This window comes from Zeus faber, assembly GCF_960531495.2.
Source record: "Zeus faber genome assembly, chromosome: 1".
Taxonomy (NCBI): domain Eukaryota; kingdom Metazoa; phylum Chordata; class Actinopteri; order Zeiformes; family Zeidae; genus Zeus; species Zeus faber.
This window is the reverse complement of record NC_137193.1, coordinates 36,954,483-36,967,032: the sequence shown is the minus strand read 5'-3', so window position 1 is coordinate 36,967,032 and position 12,550 is coordinate 36,954,483. Positions and strand designations below refer to the sequence as shown.

Genomic DNA, 12,550 nt, shown 5'->3' with positions numbered 1-12,550 from the left:
CGCTCTGGTTCATCATATTAACCATATATATATATATCCTTTATTTAACCAGAGTCCCCACATTGAGATTGTATCTATTTCCCAAAAAGCAGCAGACATCATAAAATCATATTGAAATTAAAACACCCACAATGAAAAACGAATTAGAAACATCAGAATCATATTGAAACAGTCTCGCTGTTTATGTCTCATTTATTTATGTATCATTTTGGCACTTTGTAATTATCTTGAATTCTGAATAAGGAAAACAGCTGTAAAATAGTAGAATAACACAGGTCTACTAGAGGTGAGTTAAGGATGTTTCCCAGGACAGGGATTCTGAAAGTGGGGCCCACGCCCCTCTACGGGTGCTCGGAGGGGCTGCAAGGTCGTCCGAAATGCATACGCAAAACGATAAAAAATTTCTAAGATTATTGATATATTCCTTTCTTTCTTAATTTACTCAGCCCCATTAGTGACGTTGATTCAAGGTTGGGAACGCCGTCCTTGGACATACCTCCCTCTAGTGGCCAACTGGTGTCAGGCAAATTGGTCAAATCGGCAAGAGAACGTTCCAGTCCAGGAATAACCTTCAGACCTTGGCCTCCAGATGAGAATGGCAGCACACACGCTATGTTTTTTTTTTAATCATATTCTGAAACAGCCTTGAACAGATCACTTTCCTCTCTCATCATCAGGTAATACAAAGTTTTAGCATCAATAGAGAACACATCTTTATTGTTTTTGAATGTACCGATCAAAGTCGTGTACGATATCGTTACAAAGAGTAGTTGTAAATAGATATTTGCAATCTGCGTATGTTGTAGTTCTTTATAGACTTCCAGGCAGTTTAAACTCAGACAGACCGCAGTACCGAGTGCTCTGAAGTCCAACGGCCATGAAACTGTTTCTTTTCATCAAATATGACTATCCCAGTAGTCTGTTCATCCACCAGATCACTCGTTCCTTTTTTCTTTCTTTCTCCCTCTCTCGGTTCTTTCTTTCCGTGCCGTTCTCTGGGTCGGGTGCCGTTTCCTCAGCTCCAGCTCAGCGTATCAGGTCTCGGTGCAGCAGTGACGCTGCAGGACTTGGAGGAGTTGGAATGGGTGAGAATGGTCAGTATGTTTCTACAGAACGTTCCAGTCGCAGCAGAACCCCTGGACCCCAGACTCCGCCATCCTCAGATGGAGCCAGACGCTCGTAGACCCAGTGGGGAACCTGCAGATTGGACCAGAGATTCCATTCTCAAACCTGTTTGTGGCTCGGTACTCATTCAGGATCCTGACTCTAAGTAAAAGATATATATACATTTAATGTATAAATCTAGTCACGTAAAAAATAAATAAATAAATAAAAAAGATACAAACACAGTACAGCTAAAATCCAGAGTGGCGGAGATCCAGAGACGTGGGGAAAAACTCCTCCAGAGGCTTTGGTTCTAGTCCGCACTGCGGGACAGTCAGCAAACCTTGGTCAGATGTGAGTGACCAGTTGGTGGTGTAAGGATGGGGAGGTCAGTGATGGGTGGAAGATGGAGGAGCATGTAGCAGCCTATATGTCACTACAGTTATTTTATATTGAACTTAACCAGGGAGCCAATGTGGGGAAGCCGGGATGGGAGTAACATGGCACCTGGAACTGGACCTGGTCAGACCAGCAGCAGCGTTTTGCACACTTGGGAACGGTCCAGGGAAGAGAAAAGTGAATTACAATAGTGTGGCGACGGTAAAGCGAGTGGCAGTCCTCCATTACTTCAACTCAACAGTACAGACAGACCCTCTACTCCAGCTCATTACAAAATATTGACTTTAATGAACTCAGAACCCACTCTGAAATTCCACTCTGTTTCGAAGAAGCAAACCTTCAGACATGTTTTATGGCTCTTGGAATCAGATTTTGGTCAAATATCTGATATCAGAGCCTCACCGGCCATGGACCCAGGGGGCCCAGAATGAGGAACACAGGGATTCTTTGTCCCCCCCCCCCACTTTCAGGTATTACGGTAATAGATGAATAGCACACCCCCATCCCCTCCTCGCCCACAATCCGGTGCCCATGCATGGACCCTCCCAATATATAACAAAAACTGTAATTCAGTTTTAACTCCACATAAATATTCTTGTACTTTGATGATGTCATCAACTTAGGAATTGGCCCGTTGGTGACCCATAGTTTGAAAATGACCCGACTCAGCAAACCTCATAAACCTATAACTCAGTTCTTTAGGAATAAGTGTTTCCTGCCAGTGGAGTGTGAGACACTTTCTCTTGCCAAAAAACTTTGGAAACCTATTGAGACGTTTGGTTGCTATTTCCAGGAGAAAAGCAAATAGGTTTTGAAGCCTCTCAGGGTTTAACGACGTGTTGAACACTTTTCTGTGAGAACCAGAATGGAAACACTGCTCTATGAGCTCCCCGGAGCGTCGTTCTGCCTCCAGAACCAGAGTCCAAATATCTGCGCAGGGATCACTGGAACCTGTCCAGCCGTCACACTGGAACCTGGCTGGAAACTTTTTTTGCACAAACCTCAAATTCAAATCGCTTCTGATTTCCTCGTCCTACTTCTCTGCAGACACCAAAGCTGTCCGTGGATTAAGGAAGCACCAAAGCAGGCTGCAGGGCTCATAATCGTTCAGAAGAATGTAATGAAGGTCCATAGCGCTCTTCTAAAAACACAGGAAGCCTTTATTATCATGACGGCTGTTTCATGGTTAAATCCTCGTCGAAGAATTGGGATGAAGGAAAATCAGAGTAAAGGTTTTCTTTAAACAATCTGTGCTTTAATCTGTGGTTAGTAGAAGGTTGGTTGAGGTTAATAGAACAGGTTGGATGGGGACACAGCGCAGGATCGAGATTCGAGGCTTCCGATCGGGTGGTGGACTAATCCGTCCACGTCAGATCAGCAGAACATTTTGTCTTCTTTCTGGAGCCGTTTCCCAGTCGCTCCAGGACAAGGACTCTCACAGCTGGAACAGCGATCAGACCCCGATCTGTTTCTCTTTGCTTCTCGCTGACACGTGCACGGTGTGATCCGAACGTTAAACGTCAGCTTGTGAACCCTTCATCCCTGCAGACAGCGTTAGAACCAGAAGATAAGAAGTTTTATCATCACGGACATTAAACTTTGTGGGTGACTGACCACCTTTTTTTTGAGTGTGATTTAGGAACTCATACAAGTGGACAGTTTCTGGCTGATACCAGAACCCAGATGTTCAGTCACTATGGGAACAAGGTCCCGTACTTCAACAAACGTCTGATTTGAGGAAATTGGCGTCTGAAGTTGAAAAATGTTTTATGGTTTGGGACCCGGAGCCTCAGAGGGAGGAAGGCGCATTTAGCCTCGGTATCTCTGGCAGAGCGAACACGTTAATGTCTTCCTGAAGCTGGGGGGGATGTTCGGTCATGCCTCTTTGGACCAGCAGACTCCCAGATCTACAGTAGGCCCTGGAGCATGCCCTGATTTATGTCCTTGTCCAGGCTCTGGTGCAGGTCCTGATGCAAGCCATGATCCAGGCCCCTGCGCGGGCCCTGCCGGAGAGGTGAAGAACAGCATCATGGGCGCAGCTCTGCTTTTCAATTTCCCTCCTTTTAAGTATTTTTAAGGATTGCCTTGAAAGATGTTCTTCAACAGGCCTTCACCGGGGCCAGGATCAAAAGCTGCTCAGGCCCTGTTGTCATGAAAAGTGGTTTTAAACGAGAAGAGGTCCAGACGATCTCAGTCCCACCTACAGTTTAACTGCTGCACCAGAGCACAAGAGGCTAAAAGGAAATTTGTGTCAAGTTCACGCCCAAAATGAATGAATCTGCTTATAACACTTATAACATATTTATAACAGCAGCAGCTCTTCAACTGACTACTGAAAAGCACAAAACATGGAAGGGATGAGCTAGAAACATGGCAGGAGAATCCCAGCGACTCCTTCCCTGTTCTTTATGCTTCAGCGTCTCGCATCTCCATTGATGTTCCGATTCATTCTCTACGCTCTGCTCATCCATAATGGTGTCATCATGAGCGGTGAATTACAGCAGAATAACCCACCCCTTTCCTCTGACCTGGGGATAAAGGAGCCGGAGCATCGTGGCGAAACATCTCATGGTCTGTGTTAGAAAAGACCTCTGAACCAAGCGGGAGTTTTACTTGGACTCAAGCATTTTAGTTGGCGCTCCAATGACAACACACTCCATCCAAAATGTTTTCACGATTAATTTCTCACGTCCAGCAGCCGACGTGTTGATGTGAAACTGGAACAGAAACTCAGAAATAGTTTTTCACCAATTTATGGGTCTGTCGAGAAGCAGCTGCACTGCTTCATTTGAGGAGTCAAACTCGAAATGTGTTGTTCTAATTTGTACAGCTGCAAAGCCGCTGTGTGATCTGCAATCAGTGTCTGCACCAGGACACTGTTCCTTATTGCTGGTGAATTTAAAGAGATTTAATTCTGATCAACAGAGTGCAAAAAATATATATATAATAAATAATAATCAGAAACCCCAAATCTCACACTGTTAAACAATAACACTTTCTCGGGTGCGAACTGAAACACGTTGGAACAGATTAAAAGGTTTTTAGTTACTCATCACACAGGTCATCAAATCAAAAAACGATATAGTCAGTGGCATATAGTACAATTCAAATCCTTTAATAAATTCTAAATAGACGTCAAGCTGCTCTAGGCTAAATTATTTTAAACAGTGTAAAATAACACAATTTCAATAGTTATAATCAATATATGTAATTTAAAGAAAATAACATTTTATTCAAAGGGCTTAACATTGAGGATTACCTTTTCCACAGATCATTGTGAAACAGAAAAAGTTGATCAAAGTCAAAAAAAATAGTAAAAAATAATATAAATTATATAATATAATTCAGTCCAAAAAACCCTGATCATCAATGAGGGTTTTAAAAACAACTAATTAATATTCAATAGAATTGATTTTATTAGATATTTATTACATCTATTTTTTATATTTATTATTTTTTTATAGAGATGTGTTATTTATTTATTTTTTATTTTCTGAAAGTACAATTTATTCTAAAAACACTCAAAATGTATTCGCACCACAGACCCAAAACTCAACGTTTAAACGTAAAGTCTCTGTGGTCGATTTGGGTTTGTCAAGTATTTGAGGATTTAAACACATCAGTGTCTAACAGCACCAACAAAATATAGAATAAGCGTCCAGGTTAGTGTACGAGGTTAGTAAAGTTACTGTAGTAAATAGTGTGAGTTAAATAGTTAACGTCACAGGATTAGAGGCTCAATGCTGGAAAGTGCTGCCGTGCAGGTTGGAAACGTCTGAACCAATGGACGTTTCTGTGGATCAGCGATTGTAGATATTAAATATTAAATTAGGACAAAGGAACTAGTTACAGTAGCTTTAGTTAGCTGCCTATTAAAGGGGCAATAGACAACTTTCTTGCTTTCCCTCAGCATTAGTTTTAATGTTGATTGCAGAGTGTAATGGCTGTAGGAAAAAGGACACCATCAGCTTCCATCACCAGTGGAGACGTAACTGCGGAGGCCAGCGGTGCAGCCAACGTATTATTATTCTTTTTTTTTTGAAAGGTTAAAATTATGTGAAAATAAAAATCCGAGAGGACAGCGAGAAAGAAAGGAAAAATACAGGAAAGTACAGGGAAAAATGGGATGGTTGACAGCTATGCATTTCTTGCACAGAACTTGGCACTGAGGAAAGCATGGGGAGATCTGGTTGTCTTTGTGACAGCAGCGCAAACAATATTACCACTTGGAAACGTTAGAAAAGTTGAAAAGTTGTCTGTTGCCCCTTTAAGATCATATTAAATCTCCATATTGAGGCCATGTAAATCTGTTTTAAACCATCCAGTTCTTCACTACTAACTAGTACTAATAACTAGACAATACTACACTAGATAGAACATTATGTAGTTCACTACCCCCTACAGAGTGAAACCTATCCAGTGACCTCATGGTAAAACCTACGGTTTTCACCTTTTCCTGTTTGCATTTTGGGAACTTTGTGCTCTTGTTGTGAACGTTGTCTGTTGTGGTGCATTGTGGGTAGTGGACTATATAGTGTATAGAACATCATTTGAAGGAGATTTGCCTCTCGAGGAATGTTGTCACAGTCGGCTGGCCGTCAGGCGGCCGGGTGACGATTCTCTGAGGCTACTAAACGCCTGGACACAGGAGAAGAGAAGAGAAGAGAAGAGAAGATGGTACTGTATTCATTTGGGTGTTGCAGCAGGGCAGTGAGGAACATCATGTAGGGGTACGATACAGAAAGTAATAAAAAATAATTGACAAGCTCAAGGATATACAAGGTAGAATTTACATTGAATAAAAAATAGAATAAAAATATATAATATAAAGTAAGCAATGTGGCGGATACAGCTGAGGAGGTAAATAAAAGACAAACTGTGCTTGTGGTATTTCCGTACTCACCCTGCAGGCCGTGCGTGTGGAAGCATTTGGTTGGTGGAGACAGTGAAAAGGGTTTTAACTCTTTAAAGCATCAAACTACAGAGGAGAGGAGTCAACTGGCACCCAAAGCGTCTAACATTCATCTGGAAACTCACCAGAGCACGTGATGGGCTCAGGGAGCGGGACCGGACCGGGCTGCAGCTCCTGCTGCGACTCCTGCTCCTCCACTGGACAAACAGGAACATCCAACATTAGTGAATGCAACAACACAGTGAGATACTCCAGAGTTGACTTTGGTGTCTGTCAGATCTTTTACATCCTTAAGCATTCCTTTCCAGTACAGGATCCAATTTTAAACCTTACTGCTGGCGTTTAAAGCTCTTTATGGCCTTGCTCCTTGTCTATATCTCTGAACTCCTCAGGTCCTTAACAGTCCGGTAGACCCCTAAGGTCCTTACCATACCCATACCATACTGATAGACCCCTAAGTTCCTCCAAAAAAGGCCTATTATCCGTCCCAGAGTTCTAAGAATGACCTGGGATAGGGTTTTTTGTAACCGCACCAATTGTTTGGAAACGTCAGTTGGCATTTAAACAAAACTCTATTGGCCCGACAGACTCTACGTACGTACCAGAGCTCCTCTCCTGGTCACAGCCTCACCCTTCACCACAACCTGGGCGGCCTCCATCAGCGCCGGCCACACGTGGTACATGACCAGCGGAGCGCTGAACTCCGAGTCGAAGCTGCGGCGGTACCTGACGGAGAGGAGGGTGAGGAGGGGATAAGCAGGGTGACTGGATACCACACAACTGTGTGTTGAGGGGGACATCTGGTGGCAGGGAGAGCAAATAACCACCCGAAGTGGTCTATACTGTATATTTATTGGCGATGACTGCGATGGGCAGACAAGACAGGCAGACAGGCAGACAGGCAGGTCCTACTGTTCATGCTGAGAACACCCAAACTGACTTGTTTTCGTTGTAGAGTTCTCCGTCACTGGCGAAGGCTACGTCCAGCGGTGGCTCCAGCGTCTGCATGGTGAAGGCCACTTTGCAGGTTTCCTTGATCAGAGGGCTGATCAGGGCGAAGTCCACCTCCGGGGGGAAGGAGATCCGCGGGTTAACGTTCATGGCGTTGATCACATCCTGTGGAGATGTCAGAGGAACACGGAGAACAACAGTCCAGAGCTGCTTCACCACAGCTGCATTTCCCACAGTGGCTCAAGGAAAATGATGACTGTTTGAGTTCAAACACGTGGATCATGGGTTAGGGTTAGGTAAGGTAATGTGCAGCCATTGGCAAAATAACCCCCAATAGGGTGATCAGGACCCTGATGCAATTCAATACATAGAAACCCTGAAGCATTTCCATGTATTATCACAGGATGGCGCACTCGCTAGTGTTGGCAAAAGAACGTAGGCAGAACGATATATGGAGTGAAGAATGTGAAACCAGATGGACTAGTGATTGCCCGTGGCAACGCCATTATTAACAGATCAGCAGCCATTATTCAAAAATAACTGACCACTGATTGCCACTAATGACTAATCAGAATTGAGTATTCCACAGAGCTGTGTCAGGGAATTGGACACTGTGTGGATGGTTTAAGGGTGTTGATCTGCTTCAAGGTGACTATAACTAGTTATATACCTGTCTGGTATGGTATAACTAGACAGACAGGCATATAATCCGTCACGCTGTACTGTTTGGGTGTTAACTCTCTCGTGTTTTCACAGTGTGAGCCTACGTTGGCACTGGACTGCACATCGTACAGGTCCAGGTTCCTGACGATGTAGTCCACTGCTGCGTCCTCCAGACTCTCTGGACCCAAGTGGGACGGAGACAACGTCTTCCTCACGCGCAGTTTGAACTGGCGGTAGGCCAGCTTCGCTACCTGGAAGGCCTCCTGCAAAACACCATGACAGGGATTAGAAATGAGGGACCCCGGTTACCACGGGGCATTTGGTCAGATTGATCCCTGTCGTACCATGGCGGCAATGAAGATGATCTTCTGGACCATGTGCAGGTCATGGATGTAGCGCCGCAGCAGCGTCTGGGCCTCCAGGCGCTCCACAGCATAGAGGTCGCTGAATCGCGACAGGACGCGGGCGTGGCGGGACGACTGCGTAAGCTGGGCCCTGGTGGGAGAGTCACTCCGCGGTGGGCTGGACGGGCAGCCCCGCCTAGTCACGGGGCTCAGGGAGCGACTCCTCGCTAACCTGAGAGGATAGTCATAGTATTATATAATTATAGAACCCAGAATTGCGATTGTGGCGCCGCCTGCGCAAGCGCCTCGTGTCGATTACACATATTTTAGTATTTTTAGAGCTTATTGTGTGTAATCACCGGAAGTCATGACATTTCACTGCATATATGTATGACCCTATGTATATGTATGTGACAAATGATCTTGGATCTTGAAGAGTCAGAGCTATTTAAAGACGAGGGTGAACACACTTGCGGAAATTGCAGCAGTTGTTCAAAACAGCACGGTGAAGACAGTAAATGTGAACACTTGGAGGATTTCTACTCTGTGAGGTGAGTACTGGAGGTAAGTTATGGTAGAGTTTCTTTTAGGAGGATTTAGATGTATATTTAATACAACACAGACAATTAATTCTATTATATAATTATAGAACCCAGAATCGCGATTGTGGCGCCTCACCTTGTGGCCGCCTGAGCGAGCACCGCGTGCGCAAATTAGAGTATTTTTTGAGATTATAGAGCTTGTGCGTAATCACCGGGTGTCATGACATTTCACTGCATATATGTACGACCCTATGTGTATGTATGTGACAAATAATCTCTTGAACTTGAACTTAAATGTATTGAAGTCATGCCGCTGCCCTCTAGTGGCCACAGTGCTCTGATGCATTAATGACATTCAGGTGTTTGGCTGTTAAACCCTCGTAAGACACCAGAGAGACAGTTTGACACCGATTAAAGTTATTTTCCATGTTGTTTTGAACTTTGAAATCACCCTCACCAGTCACCACGAAATGATACACTTATTAATTCGTTCACACACACGCTCCACATTCCCTGGACAAGCCTGCAAATGAGGATGTGATCATCAATAATTCAGCAAATGGAGATGAAGAGAATAAAGAAGTGCAGCGAGTTGCAAAGAGATTCTCGACAGCTTATCCTATGGGAAGCCCTGGAATTTAATTGTGATAAAGGTGTGTGTGTGTGTGTGTGTGTGTGTGTACACACCCACCTCTCTTGCAGCATGGCCTTCTCCGTGGTCAGATAAGACACTTCTTCTCTAAGCAGGCGTATCTGCCGCTCGTAGTCGTCCAGAGCCTCCATCTTCCTCTGCTGGATCTCCAGCTCCTCCCTCGCGACTCGCAGGCTGTGGGGAACACACTCGGGTGGTTATCGTCATATCTTAACATATTAATATCTTAGTCTTAATCGGAGCCGCCGCTCCACTCACTCTGCACTGAGCTGCAGGATCTCGTCCTCCGTGGCCAGCAGTGTGGTCGCCGACTTGCTCTTGGTGTTGTCCAGTGCCACCTGAGCGTCGGCCAGTCTGATGCAACGGCAGAAAATAGGAAAGAACTGAAAGAAAAATCAAAACTGTCTCACAAACAGAGCGTTAAATTGAGTGTAAGTTGACGCCAGCAGGAATCCTGCTGACATCCAGCCCAGTCTCATGAGATCGGCGCTGCAGAAAATGTTATCGGTCGACATTTTGGTGAATTGATTATTTTTGCGTTTATTTAATGATGATTGTTGAGGAACCTGATGTTGAACCCTGAACTGGAAAATAAAAGATTCACAGCAAAAGGCCAAGAGAGGAAGGGAGGGACAAGGGGTTCTACTCTACCTCGCCCTCTACTTCTACCCTACCTCACCCTCTACTCTCGCTCTACTCTGCCCTCTCTCTACTCCACCTCTCAACTACCTCTACTCTAACTCTCCTCTTCCCTACGTCTACTCCACCTCAACTCTTCTTTATCTCTACTCAAACTCTACCCAACTCTTCCTCCACTCTACTATTGATATACTTCTACCCAGCCAATGATTTCCAACTAAACCATGGATGTTTTGTTTTACATAATCCGGACCAAATTTTCAAAATCTGTCGCATGGGTTTTGCTTAACATGTTGTTACACAATAGATACACAAAAGAGTCGGTATAGCTTGGTACTGTCACCAGACTCACTCTGCCTTGACGGAGTCCAGCTGCAGGCGGGTGGAGCAGAGCTGCGTCTCCATCTTCTGCATGTCACTGTGGTGGGAGGCAGAAAGCTCCCGGAGCCGCTTGTCCTTCTCCACCGAGTCCTGAGGAGGAGATCGGTCTCATCAGCGTCACACAGAGGTGCCATGATGGAACAGGACAAGACATAATAGAATTTAATGTTTAATTTGACTGATTGAGATGATAAGATCTGACCTGAATGAGCTGCAGGCTGGTGTCCCCCGTGACCGATGGCCGTGCCATGGAGAAGCAGGTTCCAAGCCACGGCAACAGGCGAGTCTTCAGCGTGTCCACTCCGGCATAATGTCCACCTGAAAGGGCGTACCGAAACTCAGAGGTCACCGGGTGTGGAAGATGTTTCCCTGCGTGTGAGGTTCTGCGTGGACGCCTCACCTTCTGCAGCAGCGAGGTTGAGGATGGTGAAGAGCTGGCCCTGGAGCTTGGCCGTCAGCTCGATCATCTCACAGCATCGGTTTAGGTTCTGGTCGCACGAAATCACCTGAGAGGGTGAGAGAGGCAACAAAGAACAAGCAGGGTTTTAGGGATTTTCACATTAGACTACACTATATCACGTCATTGATGCTTTTGTCCAAAGAGACTTACAAAAAGACAATTTAAAAAATTGATATCAGACTTTTTCCCTTTAAAACTTACTGTTCTGAAAGCTAAACATGAGGTTTCTGTGTAAAACAGAAAGGGTGGTAAATGCTGGTTTAATGCATATATTAATGTACATGCATTTTGATTGATGCCCCAGGGCGAGATACTGTATTAACTGAGCCAACACCAAACCTATACAGTCCCTAACAGGGTCCTCCTCTAAACAAGCGGCTCACAAAAAACTAAGTGGACTGTCTTATTTCACAGTTTGTGTGTTAGTAGGCCCATCAGATGTTGTCTGTTGAAACAGGCCTGCGTTTCAAGTTGTAGTACATTCAAAAAAGTAACACGAATCCAAACCACTCAACCATTCAAACTCAGAAAATCAGAAAATTTGATTTATCCTTATTAAGGCTGTATATGCCGACGAAAGTGTCGACAAACGCACAAGTTAATTTCTTTCCCTCTGTTGGTTAGTTAATGGTTGTCATGGCGATGGGTGTCCATAGCAACCAAACTTTGCTTTGGCGGTCAGTATACAATACAAAAACTAAGGGTTATTCCTCCACTTTACATTGTTATATTGCAAACCCGGTTAATTAAAATAAACCATCATCATCATTTCAACCTCCCTATTCGTAAATAAACGTTTATAGAAAGCGATATTGTTTATCAAATATTTCTTTTTAAATTTGAATTATGCTTTCAACAGACTCGAACTAATCTATTTTAAAAAGTAAACCGTTAACGCAGATTCAGTGCATGCTGTTCTCACGGAGCAAATACACCAGGGTTGTGTCATTAGAATTGTCCTGCTCAGACGTGGGTCAGCGATGACTTATTGATGACTAATTGAAGACTCACATGGTAGTCCGTGCTCCAGCTCTCCAGCTTGTCCTGCAAAGCCCCGAAGGCAGAAGAGTGGACCAGCCTCCTCAGGGAGTCCGACATGTCCCCGGCCTCGCAAGGGGGTAATAAGCGGATTCAACCCTTTTAAAAGACAGCGGCCAGGACAACCGCGCCCCTCGCCCGGTTTCCCACCGGCCGTGGCGCGTCTCCCGGCGAGTTGTGCGGCAGCAGCTCGAGTCGTGGGAACCAGCGCGTAAAGCAGTGTGGTAAACCAGTCCGTCCACGGGTCGCTCCCCAGTGAGGTGATGGCCAGAATGAGGTTGAGCCGGAACGTCACACCGTCAGACGACACCGAGAGGGAGGATCAGATTCAAATTGGAGGCAGGGATCCAAAGTCAGTGGAGGAAGTACTCAGACCTTTCACTGAAGTAAAAAGTATTCAAATACTTGCTCTTAAAATTACTTTAAGTATTAAAGGTAAATGGACCTGCCGTTTCCAGTCTCCTG

The 12,550-nt window shown here is 44.8% G+C and overlaps 1 protein-coding gene across 1 annotated transcript; it reads right to left on the bottom strand.

The window, feature by feature from the left end:
- Positions 1–6,084: 6,084 nt before the first annotated feature.
- spata18 (spermatogenesis associated 18) lies at positions 6,085–12,145 on the bottom strand (the record flags this gene model as incomplete). The annotated part of the gene is made up of 12 exons (XM_080014469.1): positions 6,085–6,141; positions 6,541–6,612; positions 7,018–7,141; positions 7,356–7,531; positions 8,134–8,292; positions 8,374–8,605; positions 9,607–9,741; positions 9,826–9,921; positions 10,559–10,677; positions 10,790–10,905; positions 10,988–11,093; positions 12,059–12,145. The coding sequence occupies 12 exons, from the start codon at positions 12,143–12,145 to the stop codon at positions 6,085–6,087; spliced, it is 1,479 nt and encodes a 492-aa protein (XP_079870595.1).
- Positions 12,146–12,550: the final 405 nt, after the last annotated feature.